The 24723-nt window shown below is 38.2% G+C and overlaps 1 protein-coding gene across 1 annotated transcript; it reads left to right on the top strand.

Annotated features, from left to right (window-relative positions):
• Nucleotides 1-8432: 8432 nt before the first annotated feature.
• Nucleotides 8433-24384, top strand: LOC113682426 (uncharacterized). Its single transcript, XM_089198133.1, has 14 exons — nucleotides 8433-8495; nucleotides 9056-9127; nucleotides 13360-13431; nucleotides 14919-14990; nucleotides 15500-15571; nucleotides 16192-16257; nucleotides 17361-17432; nucleotides 18080-18151; nucleotides 18958-19032; nucleotides 20223-20294; nucleotides 20586-21606; nucleotides 21986-22067; nucleotides 22411-22449; nucleotides 23186-24384. The coding sequence occupies exons 5-14, from the start codon at nucleotides 15534-15536 to the stop codon at nucleotides 24304-24306; spliced, it is 2658 nt and encodes an 885-aa protein (XP_089054259.1). The 5' UTR covers nucleotides 8433-8495; nucleotides 9056-9127; nucleotides 13360-13431; nucleotides 14919-14990; nucleotides 15500-15533; the 3' UTR covers nucleotides 24307-24384.
• The last annotated feature ends 339 nt before the right edge of the window (nucleotides 24385-24723 follow it).

Genomic DNA, 24723 nt, shown 5'->3' with positions numbered 1-24723 from the left:
CCGTTCACAGTCCATTGTAACCGTTCACAGTCCATTGTAACCGTTCACAGTCCATTGTAACCGTTCACAGTCCATTGTAACCGTTCATGGTCCATTGTAACCGTTCATAGTCCATTGTAACCGTTCATAGTCCATTGTAACCGTTCACAGTCCATTGTAACCGTTCATGGTCCATTGTAACCGTTCATGGTCCATTGTAACCGTTCACAGTCCATTGTAACCGTTCACAGTCCATTGTAACCGTTCACAGTCCATTGTAACCGTTCACAGTCCATTGTAACCGTTCATAGTCCATTGTAACCGTTCACAGTCCATTGTAACCGTTCACAGTCCATTGTAACCGTTCACAGTCCATTGTAACCGTTCACAGTCCATTGTAACCGTTCACAGTCCATTGTAACCGTTCACAGTCCATTGTAACCGTTCACAGTCCATTGTAACCGTTCATGGTCCATTGTAACCGTTCATGGTCCATTGTAACCGTTCACGGTCCATTGTAACCGTTCACGGTCCATTGTAACCGTTCACGGTCCATTGTAACCGTTCACGGTCCATTGTAACCGTTCACGGTCCATTGTAACCGTTCACAGTCCATTGTAACCGTTCACAGTCCATTGTAACCGTTCACAGTCCATTGTAACCGTTCACAGTCCATTGTAACCGTTCACAGTCCATTGTAACCGTTCACAGTCCATTGTAACCGTTCATAGTCCATTGTAACCGTTCATAGTCCATTGTAACCGTTCATGGTCCATTGTAACCGTTCATAGTCCATTGTAACCGTTCATGGTCCATTGTAACCGTTCATAGTCCATTGTAACCGTTCACAGTCCATTGTAACCGTTCATAGTCCATTGTAACCGTTCATAGTCCATTGTAACCGTTCACAGTCCATTGTAACCGTTCACAGTCCATTGTAACCGTTCATAGTCCATTGTAACCGTTCACAGTCCATTGTAACCGTTCATAGTCTATTGTAACCGTTCACAGTCCATTGTAACCGTTCATAGTCCATTGTAACCGTTAACAGTCCATTGTAACCGTTCACAGTCCATTGTAACCGTTCATGGTCCATTGTAACCGTTCATAGTCCATTGTAACCGTTCATAGTCCATTGTAACCGTTCACAGTCCATTGTAACCGTTCACAGTCCATTGTAACCGTTCATGGTCCATTGTAACCGTTCATGGTCCATTGTAACCGTTCACGGTCCATTGTAACCGTTCACAGTCCATTGTAACCGTTCACAGTCCATTGTAACCGTTCACAGTCCATTGTAACCGTTCATAGTCCATTGTAACCGTTCATAGTCCATTGTAACCGTTCATAGTCCATTGTAACCGTTCATAGTCCATTGTAACCGTTCATAGTCCATTGTAACCGTTCATAGTCCATTGTAACCGTTCATAGTCCATTGTAACCGTTCATAGTCCATTGTAACCGTTCATAGTCCATTGTAACCGTTCATAGTCCATTGTAACCGTTCATAGTCCATTGTAACCGTTCATAGTCTGCCGGCTCTTTTCCCGCACTGCACTTGTTGTCCTTATTAACATGATTGAAATTCATCCTCTCCGAGCAAATTTAATTATTTGACAACTTTCTGTTCCTCACTTTTGGAGCATCATTTTCTTGCGTTTTAAGATGCACTGGAAGCACGGTTTTTACATTCAGTCTTAAACATAATTCCACGATTCAATTTCTTCTCAAAATTAAGCAAACAGGTGTCGGTATTATGGCCGACTATATGCTTACATCAGTCAAATTCTTCTATCGCCATAATATCTATTTCATTTGGTTGACTGAAAATACTCGCAAAAATCCAAATATCTTTTGAATCAAGATTTTCCTGATTTCACAATGTCACACACAAAATACGTCAAAGATGCAGAGTTTCGGCTCTAACTTCTGTTCCTATCAATTTTTATCGCACCGTTTGACTCGTTCACGGGATGTTGGTACATAGCACTTTCTTTTTAGTCTAAAAGGCTTTTCAACAGGGGTTGAAATGACAGAGCGCGAGCTTGATGAATTCCTCTATTGTGACCTTCTACCACACCCAGCCGCAGTCTTTCCTTACGTTCGATAAAGGATCGTTTTCCGGCTGCTTTGGGAGTAATGGTATGAAAGTCAAAGAAATGAAAACATGTGCATCGTGATGTTATTTAGCCCTGTTAGCTGTTTCTGTTTATGATCATCTATAGTTTAACTCAAGTGATAAGCTCGTCTATTGGTGTTGAAGATGCACCACTCCCCGATGATTAACTTCGAAGTAATTTCACATTAAAGGGAGAGCTAAGTGATTCCTATCAAGACAGCAGATGAAGCTTCTACTGGTTTTGTTATCTATCAGTTCACAAGATTCATAGGGTTGGAGATGATAATCTACGTGGAAAGGAAAGGCTGTGTTTGAGATTCAGTGCAGATTGCATCCTCAGGGAATTGACAAGCCGCACAGAAAAAAAAATTTAACTCAAACTTACTGTAACTTAACCTCAAAGCTTCGTTAGCCCTAGAAATTCATTTACTTATGATGATTTCAGTCTATGAGTCACGTATGCCTGAAATTTCATGATAAAGGGCTCATCTTGTTTACTATTTTATAGTGACTTGTCCTATAACCAACTGGAACAACTGCCTCAAAGAGCTTTATATGAAAATGTTTTCCTTCGAGAACTGTGAGTAGAACATTTCTTATAGGTCAGGGTCGGCCAGGGTTTTTTGGTATTCGGTATTCTGGGGCGTTTTAAATCGGGTATACGGTATATTGCAGCTTAAATATAGGTATTCAGTATATCACTTTCTTTGAATTTCAGGTATAAAGTATTCAAAGCTTCGATTATTTTTGGGTATATTTGGAGGAATTTGGGGTATTTTGGGGTATTTTGTCGATTTTTTTTCGGGTATATTGGTATTCCACTACCCCCCCTGGCCGACTTTTGTTTAAGTTGTTTTCCTTTACCAAATATTGTGCTACGATGTTGTGAAAATATATAACTGTTAATTATATGGCCATGTCTCAAAAGGACTATATACAAACAAATTGAAGTACTTGATTGGTTAAAGTCGATATCGCTCATGGTCAAGATTTTCCAATTTATACCGACATTTAGATCGATGTTTTGTAATATTTGTCCTCAAAAAGTAACATAAGAAAAACAACGAAAAAACATTACCAACGGTTCTTTTAGTCCAGAGATTTTCTAGATATGCCAAACTAAGCGATCAGAATTGACAGAATGATTTGAAAATCCAAGAAACCATTTAGAATGTCTCTGTAGGCGACCTACATTAGCTTATTCCAAACTGAGAACCAAGTTAGTGCTCGCAGATGGAGCGGGAATCTTTCTCACATCAATCACCAACACAAATATGGAGACTTTCACTCACCAAAAATATTTATGTAGCCTACTTTAGACCAATAAACTTTACTTAGGACAGTTAAGGACCAAATAATTGTAGCCCTCACTAACTTGCATTACCAACCTAAAATGGGCTTTTAGAAAATATGATTGCCAATTACAATTACACCTTTCATTTGCTGTATTTATGCATCATATTCAAGCGGCATAGTATTTTAAAATCGGGAGAGGGGATAAGGAGCTGGTCTCTTCAGAGTCAAACAACTATTCAACTTCCCTTTAAATTTTGCGCGTAATTACGTACTAAAAGTCGAAGGATGCACAAAAACACCCCTTTTAAAATTGCTCCACTCCTACTTCCATAGTTTCAGTGAATATTTTCCGTGATCGTGGGCCTTTTCACCAAAAAATCGCGCAGTAATTGTTGAATTTGAATACCTTACTCCCCATTTCATTGAAGCATGACAACTTGAAAGACGCAGTCTCTCTAAAAGCGGTCCGGTGCATTTATAAACCTCAAGTTCTCACGAGTTCACCAGAAATGAATAAAGTGGAAAGGACTATGTAGAAACTTTATGTTTTCTTACGTCTATCGCCCTGAGCTCGCATCTTTGTTTACCTAAATCAATTATATGTCGCGCAACCACAGTTCGGTCGAGGCACCTGCTCCATAGCAATTTTATGACTTTTCCGAAAAGTAGTGCAAATTATTGGAACTGGACAAATACTGTTTAGGGCTTTCTTTAAAATCACTTAAAGCTGTCTGACAGTTTTTTGCCCGCCATTCTCGTGTAACCTCCTTCCTAATGTTACTCTTTTTTTCCCTTTCCCAACCCCTCTCGTTCCTTCCTACCCCTAATAGGGGCGGGAGGTATCAAAACTTGGAATGAAACAAATGTGAACCTGAGGCCGTAGCTTTTCAGCCTTTCTTCAAATTCGATTTTTTCGCAAATGGATTTGCTGACAATAAGTATGTACAATCGACTAAGTGTGATGTATTGAGTAAGTAATCATCATACGTGCGACGTGTACGTCTTAGTATGGCTCGAGAAATTATTCTTGATAGAATGAGTTCGTACCCGTGTGACATTCCGCGAAATAGAAGTCGAGAGCTGAGATTGGTAAAAAGTGAGTGATCAAAACTTTTAAGGCTCATCGACTGTGTGCAACAAACTGGGTCCCAAACTGGTACTTCGCAAGTCGTGAAGAAATTCGACTTCGCTAAACAATTACAAGCTCTGATTGTTATGGGTCTGCGCGTAAATTATGATAGCGCGGCTACCAGAAACTTTTTAAACAAATGTGAGATATATCAGAATTTAAACGAAGTTTCTTTGCAAATTAATGGCGGTAACTTCTGTTTCATGTCAGATGAATTTTAAAGAAGGTCGAGCTTATCAAAACAATCAGCTGTTATATTAACAATTGAAAGTAAGTACAGCCACACTTCCTAACAGTTTACTGGTATAGTAAACTACGCGGGATGCTGGGGGAACACGATAAAGATTTTAAACCACGAGGCGACTCCGAGTGGTTTGCATAACTTTTCGTGTGTAAAGTTTGTCAGGGAGAGTGGCAATTTTATTCTCATTTTGTGATCAAGTTGCTGATTCTCATGAAAACCATAAAAAAGCGCGAGAAACTAATCATAGAGCCGGAAACTGAACTGATGAACTGCCGGCGAGAGGAGCAAAGAGTGTATTTAATTTCTCAACGTCGTCAACGAATAAACGCAATGGCACCAAAAACTTGAACAGAAATTGTCAAGAAAACTGACGAGAAATAGCTATTTGAAATTTAAATTCTAATTTAAACTATAAAGTGCCAGTGAAGAATTTTCAATTTGGAAGGAGAAAACGCGAACTTTGTGACCAGACTTGGTCTACCACTGCGATTGTGATCTGATAATCTGTAAAGAAAGTTTATAAAGTTTGCAAGCCAAGGAAGCAGTTCAAATACTTTGGGCAGAACTCATGTGCTTTACTCTCATAAAGGATTGATCTAAATAAGCGGAGCAAAATAAATTCCTCGAGCCTGAGTTTTGTGCGCGGGCCTTTGAACGCTGACGCGATTTTTCTCGGCAAAAATTTGTTTTGCAATATTTTAAAAAACTAAGGTGGTTCAACCAGTCGATTATTTTTAAACTGAGAGAAATTATTTTTGCACTTCATAATCTCTTGTTTTAGACTAATACCCCATTCACGCCACCAAAATATGTTTAGTTAAACTGGGTTTTACTGAATCAAAATCACAAACAGAGAACTGAAATTAATACTAAATTTTCCATAGGATTCAAGTAATCACTAAATTGTACTACAATGTGCTACACGTGAAGTAGACAAACATCGGTTTAAGCAGCTTCTACAAAGAAAACAATTTTCGATCGTGTTTAACAAAGCAGCTCTAAAACATGTTGATGGCTCATTTTGCAAGACATTTTGTAATAAAATTCACGCGGCCGAACCAAGAGCGAAATAGCGCACAAGGTAACTGCGTAGCAAAAATGCATGAAAGGTCAAATCCGATGAAATCTTTAAAATCTCAGCTGCTAAATATGAATAAAATACAGCCAAATGGCAGCCAAACAGTGACCTTTAAATCAAGGAAAGAACTGAGATCGCGTACGCGGCGCCACTAAACATCTCCATAACCATCGCTGGGACTATTGCCATCGTCGATTTTAAAACCTAAAAGCTCTTTTCTTTCTGGTTTAATAGTTTTCTGCATGTTTGTTCTTCGAATGGAGAAGATGGGCAAAATGAAGGAAAAACCAGTTAGATCTAGATCCATTTAGTATGGCCCGACGACAGACGCTATTTTGAATCATATTGATTACTCCACGTACTATGGCAAAAATTTCGGCCATTGTTCCACCCCACAGACATTTGAACAAAAGAGAATAGCTCGACTGAGGGGACAGAAGCAAACCTAGTGGGGCAGGCCGGAGATAACACGTTTAGTCTAAGTGTTAATGCATAAGTTAATTGTCAAACAGATCAGAACCGAGTCAGTAAATCTTCCATCCGTACCAAAACCTCATAGCATCACTGACGTCTTACCATGAGATAAAAAAGCACACGGAGAAAAGGAAATTTTAATTTAGACCCGCAGTAGGCATTGCCTGTGCCAGATATTGCTTTAAATATCAAAACTTTCTTCTTGAGGAGGCTTTCGTAAGAATTATATGCAGTATTTACTCTGAAGATGAGAGTGATTTTCGCAGTAATGTCTCGCAGTAGGTTTTAATCTGTTGAAAAAAGAGGAGCACTGAAAGACGTGTAGTTTTTCTCTTCAGAATTTAGTCTTCTCTCTTATTTCCTTTGTGATTTTCATATATCTCATGTAAACTCCGTCCGCCAGAGAATGCAAGAAGCCAACCAGTCTGTGCTCGACTCAGTTACAAGTAGATACCGAAAATCTCTCATCGTAATGGCATGTTTATGAAACAGTCAACGAGGTGTCTGCACTTGTTTTCACTCTGTTTTAAGTCTGTATCAACAGCACCAGAAGAAATCAAATGAAGCCATTAATAAAAGTTTTACTGGTATTTTTTCCTTGTTGACGATGCAGATTCCTGAATAGCAACAACTTAAAGAATTTGTCCTCCGATCAACTACCCAGACGGTCGGTTTATTCCAGATTTGAAAACCTGTAAGTTAAGTAAACGGGGTAAGTTTCTAAAGAAACTGAGGTACTGCGTCGGTGGAAGAGTATAACAGGGTAATTTGGTGTTATCAAATGAGCTGATAAATGGAATTCCATTCGCTCTGACGAAGGGCTAACGCTTGAAACGTCAGCGTTGAACCTCCTTACGGTGGCCAATTTACGCTTTTAACTCAGTTGATAATACCAAATTACTGTGTAAGTTAAGCAGTTTTGGATTTTCATTCTACTTTAGACGAGTAAAATGCTTACACTGAAGGTCCTTTGTGCATTTTGCAACACAACCTTTTCCAATACGGGGGTGAAAATTAAAACCACCGAGTATTAAATTGTAGAAAAAATCTACACTTAGTACTATAAGAACCATCCTTTATTTGGTAGTATTAATTTTTTTTATTTCGCGAGGCATGTTCAAGGTCAAGCAAGTGAAAATTGAATTTTTTTTAAAAAAAAGATGAAAATTGCGACCTGAGTCTAAGAAAGCGAATAATTCCTTGCCAACATTTCCCTTCGAATTGTTTTTCAGTATGTTTGCTCCTCGAGCCATGTTTTTCTTCCCAATGTTGGATAAGTCATCGGGCAACATTGTTGCACCCAAAACTGCTAATTTTAAATCAATTTAGTTCGTTCTTATTTTCAGAAATCTGATTCTTGTCGATGTAACTGTGATTGATGTAAAGTTCAAATTTCAATGTTCTCATAATATTATAAACTCAAATTTCGACCATTATTATAGAGCAAAATGATGAGATTCCAGAGGTTTCTTTTCGCTTCTTCACGTTAGTAAAACATATATACATTGAGTCATTTTTGCGCTGTTATTCTCAAAAGTCACTCAGATGAGCCTGAGGTCTCAGAAGCTCGAGTTATAGTTAACGGTCAAAACTCCAATGGCCAAAAAAAAAATCCGTAAACCTTCAAAAGGTTTGTACTTGCAACCGTCATGAAAGCAAATTCACATGAGACGTGAACTCTTGTAGTTCGGACTTAAAACAGTTAATTAAGCCACTTAGAGAGGCCGTTAACAGCCACATATATTCGAGCATTTTGTTATTGACGCAATTATGCATGTTGTCGCGTCCTCTGTAGCTTCAAAAATGATTTCAAAAATTGTTAGAGGTCATCCACGCTGTCAGAAGGCACATTGCATTTTAAGAAAAGAAACAATAATTATCATTCTGAAATACATGTTTCGACAGTTTTTTCAGACTTCTCAGTTCAATCATTTCAGAGTATAAATGTGAAAAAGTGCAAAAGTAAAACGATTCAAAAATAAAAAAAAATTAAACTTAAGATGAAAGACAAACTGTTGAAGCATGTCTTTCAAAGTCCAAAATGTTGAGTCGTCATAAGATTCAAACGTATCCGCTGCTCTCCTGATGTTAGTATCTTTTTACGCAGAACCCTGGACTTCAACAAGCTGGAGACTCTTCCTCCTGATATATTCCAGCGTTTCAATTTATACGATCTGTAAGTAATTAATCTTGAAGCTCTAGACAGTTGACTGCCGCTGACTTGGATTGATTTCCCATTTTCCCAAACAATTTTGTAGCGTTTTGTTTCAAAATGAAATTGAACTCCAACTAACAAACTGAATTTGAAAATTTAAAAATGCTAGCATAAATCTTCTATAACAAATGTTTAAGGACGGGGGCTTGACACTCACTCTCCCCCCCCCCCCTTCCCCCCGAAAACACTGACTTTCCCACCAGTTGGAAGACTAATCGATAGTTTATCGCCCTTAAAGAGGCTGCTATTTTAGAAGAAATTTAAAGATCACTTAAGGTTTCATCTCCATGTCCCATCATGATTTACCGGAATCGGACGGGATTCCACTGAAACCACAGAATAGATATCTCCAAAAACAGGAATCATCAATTTCACGATTACCGTATATTAATTAATGTATATTTAGAATTGTCTTTGTTGAAAGTATACCGTACGTAGATTTTTAAAGCTTACCCTAAGAGACATAACTTATTATATGGCTTGACAGACTGAAGCTAAGAAACGAATTGTGCATCTTACAGGTGGCTGGGAAACAACAACATCAAAAAGTTACCTAAAAACTTGTTTGCAAGGCAGGATGAGCTAAGATATCTGTGAGTGGTACTAGATTGCTTAACTATGCGGCGAAAATTTTTTCATTTATACATATAGGAGATTCGAATAAAACCTGAACTTAAGAAATAACCAACATTTCAGCATAGAAAGCTCGTTTCAGTTAGTCCACTTACACCACCCAAATATTCTGGTGGCACAGTCATCTGTAACCAGCGGGCTTCAGTGTCGATTGCAATTTCTGATCAGGAGTCGACAAAGGAGTAAGACACGATGCATCTATCACTTAATCGTCATTGCTGACCTTAGTTTTGTTTGAGTCGTCCTGGATCGCAGGAACGGTTGAAAGGCGAAGAAAATAACTTAAAAGAAAGAATTGATTTCACCCGACTAAAATTCCAAACAACCCGAGCGTGGGTTATACTCTAAGATCGTCCCTATGGAAGTAGTCATGAAATAGTGGTGGAAATGATGTATGAGTTAACATTGACTTCTCGACAAGATGAGTGTGATTTTGATCAGAGTCAAATGAAATAAAATAGCCTTGTCCATTTAAACTGGATAGTCATGAAGAAAATATGAGCTTCGGTAAGTGACAAACTAAACCTCTTGCCAAGCCCTCGATGAAGACAACATTGTCCTGTTTTATCACAGAATTCTATTTCTTTGGCTCTACTTTCTGGAAATATTTTCTTCCGTTATCAATTCATAGTTAATTTCTAATTTGTTACACTGATAATTGTACAGTAAATTATTATACGGTTTTGATCAGCTACAAAAGGTTGTATTTCTCATGTAACACGTCGGTAAATTTGTAACACAAGGTTAAAACTACAAATGGGTTTTGATTGGCTTAAAAACAAGAGAAATCAACAGAAAGAAATAAAAGAAGAGTTTCTTTCACAGAGGTCAGAAACAAGATCTGAGAAAATAACGGCCGATGCGTTTGCACACATTGAGTTGGGTTTGCACGTACCTAGTCACAGTTAAGAGAGCTTCTTCTTGGCTGAATGTGTGGAAACGTGGTTTGAAGCCGCGAAAAGAAATAACAAAGGAATCGTGGAAAAAAGAGTCAGCGAACGAAACAAATTACTTGAAAGTTTCTAAAACCAAAAATGATTGAAAATACGAGTTAAATAGCCTAAAAGGGATGATAGCTACACTCGACAGGTAATGAGATGTACAAGTCAGACTATGAGAGGTCCATAACAGAAGCAGACATTCGTAGAAAGCGCCAAGTTTTACTGAAGAGGAAGAGAAGGTGCCATGGAAGGCAGAAACTTTTGGTTCTAAAACTCCACACGATCTTATTTCTTCCATGTGGCGGCTTTAAATGCTATCTTTTGGTTCCCGTGGCCGCCAAGAGCATCGTGGAATGAAGTAAGATGACTCAACTATGAAAAACTGACGAGGGCGTGGAGTTCGTGCCGTTTACAGAAGGTCCAAAAAAGACGAGACAGGGCGAGCTTTAGAGTAAGAACATAGATTTCCAGCCTGATTGAAAAAGGTTTCCGGTAGCTCTATTCAAGCGGTTTGTCCAGCGAAGACCTCTAAATATGCAATGGTTGGGTACTTTTGTTGAAGTCCTAAATGTAATAACTGTCCTAAATGTAATAAAGTCCTAAATGTAATAACATTTGGTCCTAAATGTAATAAAGTCCTTAAAATAATAACATTTAGTCCTAAATGTAATAAGCCTCCAATGCAATCGTTGAACTCCTTCAGTGCATTGTTGTTATGGCGGACATCCACATTGAGATGTTAGAGACAGCTGTTGCACCAAACACCGCTGATCAGTAAACATGTCATATTACTGGCTCGCTGATATCAATCAGCGTCTTTTTACTTGTTAGACATAAGAAATATCAGCAGTCGAAGTATGGTCCATAAGGCGGTTAATTGATCGAGTTGAAGAAAATCCTTTCCAGCCCAAAGTGGGCAAGTGCTTGGCTGGAAGCTCAATAGGATGGAATCGGCACGTAATCATTAAGACTTTTTGGAAAAGAAATTGACTACAATTGATGATGAACTAGCATGCTGTTGTTGATGTTATCGTTCGTGTTAAAGTCTTTAGTAGTGATGCAACATTTTAGAGCAGTTTGAATGATTTCGCTGTGTCACATGTTAATCCAAAAGAAAATTATTATTATCAGTAGCGTTACTGAAACTTTGCACATCAATGTTATTCAGTTTCAGTTGATTTTAATGAAGCATTTGAGTTCATTTTTAAGAATGACTATCCTGATTTATTCAATTTTGAACTTGGGTATTGCATTTCTAGCCCTCTATGGCTTTACTGGGATAACATATGATTGGTAAGTAGATATCTTGCTCTGTAAGTCACTTTATCATATAGCTACCAGCGCACGCAGGCAAGATGAAGTGAATCCTGTGTTCTGATTGGCTACCTGAGCGGGCATGATGGGCCCACCCTCGCCCGCTCGGATTCCCCATATTGATCCCACGCAAGAAAAGTTACAAATTTCGTAACTTTTGGACAATGTTTGCATATACACAAAAAAAAAAAATAAACGACCCTCCTGGGTTTATTGTGCTGCAAACACAGTTGGCTTTCACTATCGGCTCTCGAAATGAACAGGCCATTCTTGATTCTTATCAAAGCGAAATCTTTTGCTATACAATGAATCCTTTAATGATTAAGCCAAGAGAATATAAACTCTCTTGTATGGTCAAGATTACTGGATATTAGCCTCGTTCTTTTTCTACTTTTTTATGGACCGTGACTTCGTCTCAGTCCATAAAAACGCAAAAAAAAAAAAGAACTTGGCCAATATATAGCCATTTTGACCTCACGTTCGGTCAATAACGCATATGAATATATCTTATGCAAACCCGTACAAATCTGGCAAGGGAAGACAGTACAAAAAATGCCCTTCTGAGCCCAGAATTTGTCTAACGTATAAGTCGGTGGACTTCTTTTTCCTTGTAATTTGGTTCATCAAGTGTTAACTTCAGCACTGAGGACAGAAGTATTTCGTCAAAATCTGTTACTCTTAAGAGTCTGAGCCAATGATATAAAGATAGCTATTGGTCAACGTTCTCATTGCTTTTGCGTCCGTCAATTTGATGCCAAAAGCACATCAGTATCAGTATAAGGTTTTGTAGCCAATGTTTCTTAACCTACGTCTTTAGCAAATAAAAAGACACTGATTAATATCAGTGAGCCCGCAATATTCCATGAATCTTGGTCAGAGGATTCTTTGGTGCAACAGCTGTCACTTTGACATCTCAATGTTAGCGCAGTTGCAACGATTGCATAGGAGGCTTATTACATTTAGGACCGAACGTTATTACATTTAGGGCTTTATTACATTAAGGACCAAATGTTATTACATTTAGGACTTTATTACATTTAGGACAGTTATTACATTTAGGACTTCAACAACTTTCTACCTCAGTGTCTAACGGAACCGAAATTTGAATGACAATGTCTGCTTTAAAAGCCAACCGTTGAGCGTAAATACAACAACGATGCAACGTGATGGAAACAATTGTGGTAGGTAGTAGCCTTAAAGAAAGGATGGAAAAGGTCACGAATCACTATGCAGGAGTCGGCCCATCATGAGCAGCATCGAAGGAAAACCAATTTCTACTTTCACATTCGAGTTTGAAGTCTCTGCGAATGCAGCCACATCTATAACGAGGTATCAAGAGGAACAGACCGTAATGAAGACACTTAAAAACTGACAAGTTTCTCTCATGCTTGGCCGCTCAAAGCGCGCACCTAGGATTTGAAAGCAACGGTAGAGTTCTAATGGACGCTAAGCTTTAATAGTCGAGTTTGAATCTGATAGACCAGTACAAGCCGGGCACTTTTGCTGATCACTGCACAATGCATTTTCTTCAGAACGTTTTTGAATGGTTTAAAATCAATCTGCACAAGTTTCCAAGCTTACAGCTGAATAACTTTTGAATGAAAATCTTGATAAAGTTTGAATTAAACAAACACTGTAATCTGTTTCGGCCAATCATTTGGATGCATCTCAAATAAAATAGCAGCGTGCGGTGTCAAAATTTCCCTTATTTTGATCTTCTTTCTTCCTTTTTTCTTTTATATTATATTACTTGTTAATTTTTCAGACTAAAAATTGAACTAATCTAAGAGGCTTTTGTTCGTCTGAAAAATGTGTTCGTGCTAATTTAAACACTTATTTAAATAATTTTCAATGATAAATCATGTGATTACCCATGCAAACCGTAATTCAATACATTTTGCTCAATTTAAAACTATATTGTTGTTCTCCTGATGCAGGCGGTTGGGCGGCAATCAGTTGAAAGAGCTATCACGTGAAATATTTCTTGATTTGTCTGCCTTGGAAGAATTGTAAGTAACAAGTTTTTGCAAAAGTTTTAGAGATATCACTATTCTGTACATTGCGTTTGTATGAGATCCACTGTTATCAACTAGTTTAAAACACAGCACTGAATTATTAAGAATAAAGCAAGTAATCTTCGCAAATTTGAAGTAAAAGATTAATATTACTGAACATCTAATGATAATTATTCGTCAGTTTTCAGCGATTAAAGTTGATTCTGTCAATTATCAGGGAGTGGACCTGTCGCGATTGTGCCCGTATTATGTTGGAAACGTTCTCACCGAACCGCTAGAGAAATTCTGAAAAAATGGCTAAAAGTCCAAAAAGGTTGCCGCCTGAATTTTGAAAGTTGCCACCTAAATTTCTTGATACTTTTCTATAAATATAAATTAAAAGCTTTATTTTTGATTCCTCTCAATAAATGCTAACATAGGTCAAGAAAAGTAGCTTGAAACTTAGCTTTAAAGAGTTGCTCGCAAATATGGGCCAAATTTATATATACTCTTGAGTTTAAAGGAACGAAACACATGGTTCATTAGACGCTTTGCCGAACGATATGAAGGAGATTGAATGAAACTAGCTCTACTAATTGCATTCTCAGAGTTTAAACCATAAAACTCTTAAAGTTTTCAATGAAATCGTTGGCTTTTTCGTGCTTTATATGTGCTCTAAACCTACCTTGTTCAGAAAAATTGCTCAGAAAAGGCACGAATTGCTCAAGGTTGTTAGAACCACAAAAACTTGCTCCGAACCTCAAAAGGTGCTCAAAAGTTGCCGAGCGCAATCGGGACAGGCCTATCAGGGAATACACAGCCAGTTGAATGACGAGCTTGCTGATGTAGGGGAGGGGGCAGAGAGAGTCAATCTTCTCAAATTTTAACAAAAATTCGTGATTCTCTAATTTTAAACGTTGTCTTAAACATCAAACATCAAACACATTTTCTGTTATCTTTAAATGAAGGCACAATCAGACAAAGAATCTATTTGTATGATAATGAAGAAACAGAAAGTTTTTAACGGTGATGTTATCTAGGGGGTGCCTCGACCAAAAATCATCAGTTAGGACCAATAAAAATGCATATATAATCCAGCTTATTAACAAATTTTTTCAAATTGATTCATCGAATATGGGTGCCTTGTCACATGGTGAATCAAACAGCTTGCATTCACATTTAAGTTTGTCGATAAACTAGCCTGCATACAACTGTTTTTTGGTATAATGATTGAAAATTTTTAGTTAGGTGTTGTTGAATAAATTTTGTTGGACAAGAAATACAGTAATCTTCGATGGAAAGGTCAAAGTCGGCACGTATCAAAATCATTTTCCTTATACGGTTCAAACAAAGTCGATGCATATAATAGTGGGCATAACATCTATTTATGGCACTCGAAAACTTATTTAGTTAAAGACATTTGTCCCATTAGTTAAAAGTGTTTGTTAACTGCACTTTTGACAAGTTCTATTCACTTCGCTCCCCGATTATTTCATTGCTAGGGACTTGTCCTACAATCAGTTGCAGTTTTTGCCCCGAGGGATACTTGGCAATAATATCAAGCTGACAGAACTGTAAGTAAAACTGATTGTAAAAAAAAAAAAAAGAAAAGCAAAGTTACAGGTCCAATATAGATAATTAATGATTGTGGTCTTTAACTACTTGAAGAGTTTGCTTATTTCTGCTTCGACGTGATCCGCTATCGGCGGATGAATTGATTCACTAAGTGGCGTGATTTAATGTTAGATCTCCGAATGCGTTCTGTGGGCCTACTATTAATTATTGTCTCAAAAGAAAGATCTCTCAGTTTACTGCATGGAGTTATTTTTTCACTGAGTGAATCTGCTGCATACATATCAGTGATTCCTGGCCATTATGTATGGGGTAAGGGGTATTCAAAATGTCTCTATTCGCAAAATTTATATCTAAAAACAAGTTGCGGTATAAAACTGGTTGGCTCGTTTGGCTCTTGTTTGGCTCATACCAGAAGACTTAAGTAGCGGGCTATCAGCCAATTCTTAAAGTAGGATTTAAGTTCTTGAATTCTTATGTAGCTTACTGTTATCTCAATAAATACTCTAAGGGATTTATCAAACAACGAAATTCAGCGTCTGCCCATGGATGTTTTTGGCAACCTCACTCAGATGAAAAAGCTGTAAGTGGCATTCAGTACAAACTCCACAGCAAAGGGAATTATGATATCCAGTTTTTCATAGCGCTTGAAGTAAACATATGCATTATGACCATTCTAAAAACAGAGTTTTGCGAATTTAGATTTTGTGATTATTTCAAGATGCGCACTGCCTTTATATAATGCTAACTTTGGTGGAGTTGGTCATCGAGAACAATTGAAAAAAAGAGGTCAATATTAAATTCAACTGTCTCACACAGCCTTTTGCTTCACGTGACTTGTGACTATAATTTTTTCGCTGAGTAACCAGGGAACTCTGTTAAGATTGATTTGTGATGTAAGTGACTTATTATAGTTTGGCGCATTAGTACTGAAAAGTGACGTCATGATATGAAAACGCCCATGTTAACAATGAACGGGCAATGGTATCTTTTGCCTAAATTCTCGGGATCAGGAGTAAACAGTTTATGTATTCAGCAAAAATGTGTAAAATTTTATGATTCCCCAAAATAGCTTTGCCAGAACCAATTGGGTTTTATTTCAATAAAGTTAAAGTCCTCCCTATTCGGAGAGAACAAGAACCTTTCCAATAATCTCAAATTCTATTTCCACTGACTTCTTTTTCATTCTATATATTACTTTAGCTTTCTCTCCAGTAACAAACTTCAGCGCTTGCCAAGTTTCAAAAATCTATCCAAGTTAGAAATATTGTAAGTGATTTACGTTTGTAATGTAACTTGTTCAGTATGTGTCTTGATAATCAGCATTAATTAAAGGAAGCATTGGCCAAAATCAGCTTCGGTACGGACTCTCTCTATCGCATCTTTTTATGACATAAAAGTTTATTTAAGGATGTTAATTGAGTAAGTTAAAAGTTAAAAATACGCATCCATTTTGGAAAGAGATGCCATCAACAAAGAATTACCAGGGTTCAAATGTTTAAGGTGATAGAACAAAATATAATACAACACATCCCCTACAATACTTTAATAACACCCTTCCCTTGGGGCTTGACAAGGACCTTACGTTAGAAACGATAGCTGATTGATGATTAACCCAATTCAAACTTTAGTGATAAATTGTTATTTTTCTGAAAAAATTGTTTATCGGCTATGAAAACGTTTTTTCGATATTGAGTTAATTTGGGATTTAAATAAAAACACAGGATCTATAGATTCCAGTTCTTAACCACCATTTTTCTGGCAGCTTTTCCAGATGTTCCAGAAAAGCGTTGTTTAAACTAAAAGCATAAAATTCCGGGTGGTGCGATCAGAAATACGAGATTTAACTCGATTGCAAAAGAAAACGGGTGCACGTCCGATCATTCAGTTACATTTCACAATAGCGTTACCAAGGTTTAACCATTGTTTACCTGGTGGGCAGCATAGTCCTTTCGGTGAAGGCGTAATATGATGGAACTTAACTGTTCCTGTCACAGTGCACGCGGCAACGTTTTGGTCCAAATACATTTATGGGACGTTTTTTCAGGAAGTGTTGGTGCACACTGATGAGCAGTAGAACGGTTTGCCTAATACACAGGCTCTAATACACTTTCGAAAGAGGTTTCGATTATAAGCATGTTTAACACAACTGACTTTAATAAAGGATGAAACAGTTTCTATGATATGAGACAGGGTTCGGGACTAAATTAGTCTCGAGGTCCTTAAAAGATTATGCTGGGTCAAGGTTACTTAAAAATCTCTAAGTTTCGTAGTCAGCTGAATGCTGCCAAATACGATTAAAGTTAGTAAATGCTTCCCCCCATCGAAGACTCTGTCATTATACCGAGCGCCTCGTGCATTTTATTATGTAGATACATGTATAACAACAGCCTCGTACACCTGTCACCTGATCAGTTCCAAGGCCTGTCCAAACTGGAAGAACTGTAAGTGAACATTCCATAGAAATCATACCTGACTGCACAAGTAACTATTCTTAACCAAATATATATTTAACCAACTTTGATATTCATTTTTACTCTTGGTTGGAGGACATACAACTGCAAAAACAAGGAAGAAGTAACTCTCGAAAATACAAAGTATTCAATATTTTTGTAGTTTTACCGCAGAGGGTCAGTAGGGAAAATAGACCTTTCATTCTTCTTCTCACCACTTTTGCCCAAAGTTTCGCTAAATTTTTAAGCCAATGTACTTTGATTGGATAAAGCTCAGAAACCTTAGCAGAATTGTGGGAAAGATGCTTTATCATCCAAGATAGCAACTGTCACCTCGGATTTCTCTCGAAAAAGGCAGAAAAAGAAGAGAATTAGAGATGAAGGGATTCTCCCAAAAATTCAACAGATCAATGGAACAATGCTTTTTATAGTAGTCCAAATATAAGCATGCGCAAATTTTTGACATTTTCAGCGAGGTAACCGCAAACTGCATATCAGTGTAACTTTTACACATTTCTGGCTGTGAGTTTTCTTCGTACCTTTTACTATGTTTTCAAAATCTGATAACTTTTGAAGATATCATAGAGAGAGGGCACTATATTTCTGATAATAATGATGTGTCCTCTTTGTTGTTCAAGGGCTGTTTATGAAAACAATATCGAATACCTGCCGCGTGAAGTTTTTAAAGGCATGAAAAACATGATGTCTATGTAAGTATCTAATTCTAAACTTTCCTCTGAATAAAGGTAGCGAGGTACTGCAAAATTAGTAAAGATCTAGTCGAGATGCAATTGTAGGAATCTTATAAATGTCCGTTATCTGAGTCGAATTCAGCTCAGGGAGATCAAGAGAGCCACAAAGCTCCACACCAAAAGCACGAAAAATTATCTACCTCCGACGACAGATCTTACCTTATGGATAAAACCATGCATGATTGGACGACAAGATATTTGCGATAGCGGAAGTGAAAACATCCTGAATAAGAGATCATACTAACTAGAAGTAGAGAGAACCACCAAAAGGCAAATCAGATAAAAAGCTTGGGAGACACTAAGTCTCTTCAATCACCATAAACCAGATCCTGCTGAGGTATCCCCTTCCAGATTCAAACACTGAGTTTACAAAGACTTCTACCATGAAAACCTCTCGAGGGTAAGCATGACAATACTTGTGAGGTTGATTAAATCGGCATCGGCCACGAGGATATAAAGGGATCTGGAGCCGTACTATCAATTGCGACTTATGTAAGGAATGTTTTGTTCTTGATAACCGAATTGTCACTTTGAAGAAGTTCTCCGTAATATGAAAATTCGTGAAAATACGTATGTGACATTATTTTATGACGCACTGTCTAATGTACGGTGAGGTTCTTTTATCGTTGCAGAACATTTTGAACAAATGGAAGATATTGCCTTCCATCCTTGGCTAATTTTCTTTCCAGTGTTGTTTTAATTTATGCTTTAATGCTTGTCACTCACTGGCGCTCTACACTATTCACTGTTTCATCGTTCTATAGGAGCTTTTATTTCAACAATATCCGTAACGTTACCAAAGAACAATTCAAAGATGTCGCCCCAAGTATTCGATTCCTGTGAGTATGAGTAAACTGATAATATTCCAGAAGTGTTCGAACTACTTTGAGTTCAAGGGAGACAGATATTGTTGGTGCGACCTTCACGTGCTGTAAACTCACGGATAAACACCCCTCCCCCATTTTAATGAATGCACAGGTGATCATACTACTGGCCGAATTGTTTAAGAAGGGAAAATGGAGTAAACGATTTTCACATACATATCACCACTGATATACTAAGAGTACCAACTGTGCCGCTATTAGAAGTGAGGATCGGCTTTGTACATTAATGCACAGTTTATACTTTTATTTACGCCCAAATGTTATACTCCTTGGGACGATCATATCTGGTCACAAGAAAACGTTTGGGAAAAACTTAAGGGAGGGCCCCTCCCCATAAAGTACCCTCCCTGTAATGAGCGACCCATCTTTTCTACCTGAATTTGAAATGAGTGCACCAGGTGCTCATTGGAAGATTAACAACATATGAATATAACAAATAAAGACACTTCGGCATAGCATGTGTAAGTATGTTTTACAAACTTAGTGACGAGTTATCCGTCTTCGGTGTTAGTTATCTTTCAAATAGTTGTTGAGAATTGAGCAGGAAAAGGAACAAGAGAGAGCCGGAAAACTGAATAATAAATAACGGTAATAGGACCGAGTGGAGTCCAGTTCGATCTGTAATCATACAAGTGACCAGCAAAATCGGACGACCGCGAGGCGGGAGTCCGATTTGTTAATCACGCATATGATTAAGGACAGAATTGGACGACGAGAAGTCCTGTTACCAGTTTATCATAACCATTTGAAATTTCGTAAAAACAAATGCACCTAAAACAAACATCTCCAGTGGGGACAATTTCCTCAGTTAAAAATTCCTCCATTTTGGAAATTCCCCAGTTTTTCTTTGGATAAGTGGTTGTTGCTATGATTATTTCGATCATTCCTGTGATTGGTGGATTAGCTGAGTGGACTAAGTGCGATTGGCTGCTTTAACTGTCCGATTACAGGTGTCCGATTACAGTCAACTGTCCGATTACACTGTCCTATTACAACTGAATGGAATGATAAGTGAAAAATGAAGCGGCGGATGCACCAATAACATTTAAGAAATTTGTAATGGTTGTGATTAATAGGCTAAAGATGTCGATATTATCAAGAATTAGTGAGCAAGTTTGCCTGAATTGCTTTCGTTAAATTTGCAGGTACTTCCATTACAACGAAATGCGAGAACTACCAGAGGGTTTCTTTTCAAACATGAACAATCTAATAACTGCGTAAGTCAATCAATCAATGAATCAATCAATAAACTTTATTACCCTCGAATTTACAGTGTAGCACTTGGGTGCTAATATAAGTTAAGTCGGGTGCCTAATATAAGTCAAGTGGAATATTCTCCATGCGAGGGTTGAAAATTGAAAAATTTCATTTGTCGATGCTCAGTTATACTGCACTTAGAGTATTACTATTACGCTTTCATTTTCTTGCAAATTTAGATCCTGCTACGGATCAAATTTGTCTTTTTTTCTCCTTTTGTTGTTCATTTGAACTCTTTTTATGAACCCTAGGACTGTGGACACCAACCTGATGTGTTGCCATGTGACGAAGCAGGACGCAGATTGCGACTTTGCTTATGTCGACAGCTTCGCCAGTTGTGAAACTTTATTCAGAAATCGAGCTCCTAGGGAGTGCCTCTGGGTGATTGGAATTATGTCGTTGGTTGGTGCTGTGTTTGTCATTGTGTGGCGGTTGGTGTTTAGGGAGACGAAGAAGAAAAACAAGATACAGTCCATCATGTTGATACATTTGGCTGGGTCCGATGGACTTATGGGTGTCTACCTCCTAACTATAGGTGTGGTGGATGCCATTTGGGCAGGGGAGTATTATTTGCATGACTATTACTGGCGTTCAAGTTTGACATGTCAGATAACAGGTGCCATTGCCGTGTTGTCAAGTGAGGTGTCTGTAATGACGATTTGTTTGCTCTCCGCCGACCGCATGAAGAATGTTCTGTTCCCCTATCGTGGAAAGTCTCTTTCACTTAAGGTTACGCACCTTTTGTGCTTCCTTATCTGGATTGTTGGTGGCATTATTGCATTTATTCCCACGGTGGGCTTTGACTACTTCGGTAGTCGCCAGAAAGGTCATCACTTTTATGGCAGATCAGTTGTATGTCTGCCATTGCAGCTTTCCACTGATAAGCCGTCGGGCTGGGAGTACTCTGTTGCCATGTTTGTGGGTTTAAACTTTACCCTTGTGCTCTTTGTCGTTGTGGCATATACGATGATAATCTATAAGTCCTGCGCATCAAACAGGCGCATGGCTAAGCAAGGGACTGAAAGAGAGAGGAGAATGAAAGCCAAGTCAAGGGCAGCCGATCTGAGGAGGGAGGCCTCGCTCGCCAAAAGGGTGTTCTTCATTGTTCTTACCGACTGTGTCTGCTGGATGCCTATTGTGGCGATTGGAATGAGGTCTCTCTTGGAAAAATCCTTCCGTACACCAGGTGACCTCGCAGTTTGGATCGCAGTCTTTGTTCTGCCGGTTAACTCTGCCATCAATCCCATTCTCTACACCTTGTCTACCCCACAGGTACATGTACTCATAACTTGAACGGTTGCAAAAGTATATATTCAGCCAATAAGTTAAATCTTGCATTTATATCATCACTCACAGATCACAGATCACATCTAAATTCGACAAGAATAAATAAGTGGAACACGAACCGCCAAGAAGTGTCTTACTATGTATAATTTTACCGTATTTAATATTAGCTCGTAAACTTGATTTCCGCCATTTCTGAGATCCCTTTGCCTCAGAACTCTCTTCTGTATGTAAAACGTGCACGTTTTCATTGTATCGCACTCGGTTTGAGAGTGGCAGGGGAAATCAAAGACTTGAAGGGTTTAAAAACTGGTGAGGAAGCACTATTTACTGATTATAACCTCGTGTTTTGTTTCGATGTATTAAGGTTCGAGGAGTCATCAGAGCCAAACTCCAACCATTGTGGGATTATCTGGTAGCAAAACTCGGCCGAAATCATGATGTTGAAGGTAATTTTTGACACTTTAAATAATCTTTCATCATTCTGGGGAGTATTTTTCTCGTTGTTTAATTTTTTGGTTTCATGCCATAAAGTTACGTTTTAAACAGGTTTAAGAACAGATATACCGTGGGTTAATCAATCAGATCGGCTCGTAAGCCAAGAGATACTTTTTGGTTACCTGTATGAATAAGAAACAAACAGATGTATGAATTTAGTGGCGCGTGAGCTTGAGTATTTCATTTAAACACATAGTTTGACTCAACCTCAAATGATAAAAAAAGACGTTGCCTCCTGAATGAATAATTTGTTATTGCTGATGTTTTGTCCGCTTGCTTGTATTTTTCCGTCAGTTCAAGATCAGGGAATAGAGATGAGAGTCATCGAAGAAGGTACGCACCATTCACTTCTCCACAGACTAAAACAAATTTCAGAACGCAATACCTAGCATTCAAAAACCAAGAGCAAAACAGAAAAGCCAGAGAAAAGCATTGTTGTAACTTTGAAGCAATTCGGTTCGACCTTTTTGCCATTATAAGAAACGCATAAAAAGTAATTTAGCCTCCAGTTTGAAGTTTACAGACAACCACATTTTGAGTCAATTTATATGACTGTAATTTTTGTTTACGTAATATGCTTAATCCTACTTTGACTGATTCTCGATTATTATTTAGTGGAGGGAAGACTTATAGATTTTTTCACCACTAACAATATTTCGCTTTTTGTCATAAAACACTCACATAAAAAATCGAAATGGGCTAAGAACATCGGAGACTTAATCGGCTGAGTCCAGTGCACCACATTTTTGATGTTACCACATTTTGTCGTCATATGTTATCTATGAATGAACAGACGCACGGCACTGAACATAGGCTACTTGTTTTGGTCGACCGTGAAAAGTTTTCAAATAATGGTTTTAATAAGGTATCAAAGCCACAAAGAGATATTCGGAAAGAGTAAAAGCGGAGCGTAAATGATTAAGGACGGAGAAGTTACACGATGCGGTTACCAAATACAAAAAGCACGGTGTAGTTCGTATAACAAATTTGGCGATTTGGCCAACTACAACCACCAGAGGAAACACTTTTTAACCTTATTCCCTTTTTGTGTTTATTTTATTGAACACAGTACAAAACCAAGAGGAAGTGGGGAGCACTGACGATAGTGAGGATGAATCGCAAGAAGAACAAGGAGATGGTGAGCACCATGCAGGATCAGGCGAAGACAATGAACAACCTTTTGAATCCCAGCAAGTTGAACATGAACAAGACGAAGAACCAAAACAAGGAAAAGAAGAAGCGACTGAACAGCAGCAAGTTGAACGTGAACAAGACGAAGAACGAAAACAAGGCCAAGAAGAAGCGACTGAACAGCAGGAAGTTGAACGTGAACAAGACGAAGAACGAAAACAAGGCCAAGAAGAAGCGACTGAACAGCAGCAGGTTGAATCTAAAAGAAACGAAGCACCAAAAGATGACCATGAAGAACCAACTACAGAGCAGGAAGTTGAACAAGATCATCAAGCAGATTCAAAGGGAAACAAAGAAGTAAGTGAGACGCAACGAGAAAAACAGGAGCTAAATGAAGCCGATGAAAAACCTGAGCGAAAGCTGAAAGGAGACGACCAGGAATCCAAACAACAGGGCACTCAACAACAAGAAGAAAAAGAACCGAACGTCGACCATGCAGGGCCTGATGAGCTAAAGGATGCAAGTAAAGAGAAGAACAAGTCGAAAAGAAATGAAAACGAAAGTGAACAGCAACAAGAGGAAAATGAACAAGATGAGCAGGAGAAAGAAGAACACCCTGAAGAAACCGAAAAGCAGCAAATTAATTTTGATCAAGAAGAACGAGAACAAGACCATAAGGATCCTAAACTCGAGCAAATTGGACAAGAAAAACCAAAAGGAGACGGTGAAGATTCTAAGAAAGAGCAACTGGATTATGAACAACCAAAAGAAGACCATGAAGGACCTATGAAAGACCAACTGCAGCAAGGAAAACGAAAAGGAGAGAATCAGGAACCTAAACAAGAGCAACTGGAAACTGAAAAGCCAAAAGGAGAGTACGAAAAACCCAACCAAAAACAACTGGAAGACGAGAAGTCAAAAGGAGCATGTGGGGACTCCCCACAGCAGGCTGATGAGTCCGTGGAAGATAAATCTTCACGACAGCAGCAGCTGATTGCAGACGAAGGTATGTTTTGCCACCCTCCATTTTCGCCAAAATTCAAAGTTTTGGAGCATTAATTTCTCGCTCATCAGTCTGGGTAGAGGAAATATTTCTTCATTACTCCAAAACTCTAGGTTATTTGTTTTAGGCGACAAATTTAAACTAAAGTATCATGATAATGAGTTGCTTTGTTATTCAACAGGAGATTATGAAGACGATGATGCAGTACTGGATACACGTCTGTAATTGCTAGCATTGACTCATCAAGTCCTTTTTGTTCTAGTTATCGTTTTAGTAATAGAAAGGTTGCATACCGTTATATCATGAAAACGATGCATTTATTTAACCAAGAGCATTAGAGGATAACTCATATAAGGTATTACAGTGACTAGTGCGAGCCCGCGATGTTTGTTTTCATTTTCTGATAATCTGAGTTGTCATAGACAAGTACAAACAGCTACAGGAGAAAGGAAGTTAGTATGGTATGCTAAATA

Source organism: Pocillopora damicornis, chromosome 2 (genome assembly GCF_964200805.1).
Source record: "Pocillopora damicornis chromosome 2, jaPocDami1.2, whole genome shotgun sequence".
NCBI lineage: Eukaryota > Metazoa > Cnidaria > Anthozoa > Scleractinia > Pocilloporidae > Pocillopora > Pocillopora damicornis.
The sequence above is the reverse complement of the archived record's forward strand: the minus strand, read 5'-3'. Positions and strand labels throughout refer to the sequence as shown.

What these genes read in the sequence shown, in the direction of transcription:
- LOC113682426 (XM_089198133.1), top strand. Translation starts at nt 15,534, where the DNA reads ATGGATGTTTTTGGCAACCTCACTCAGATGAAAAAGCT. An exon ending in CTATCCAAGTTAGAAATATT is followed by an intron (nt 16,258 to 17,360) that starts GTAAGTGATTTA and finishes TTTATTATGTAG; the next exon opens with ATACATGTATAACAACAGCC. An exon ending in ACACCTTGTCTACCCCACAG is followed by an intron (nt 21,607 to 21,985) that starts GTACATGTACTC and finishes CGATGTATTAAG; the next exon opens with GTTCGAGGAGTCATCAGAGC.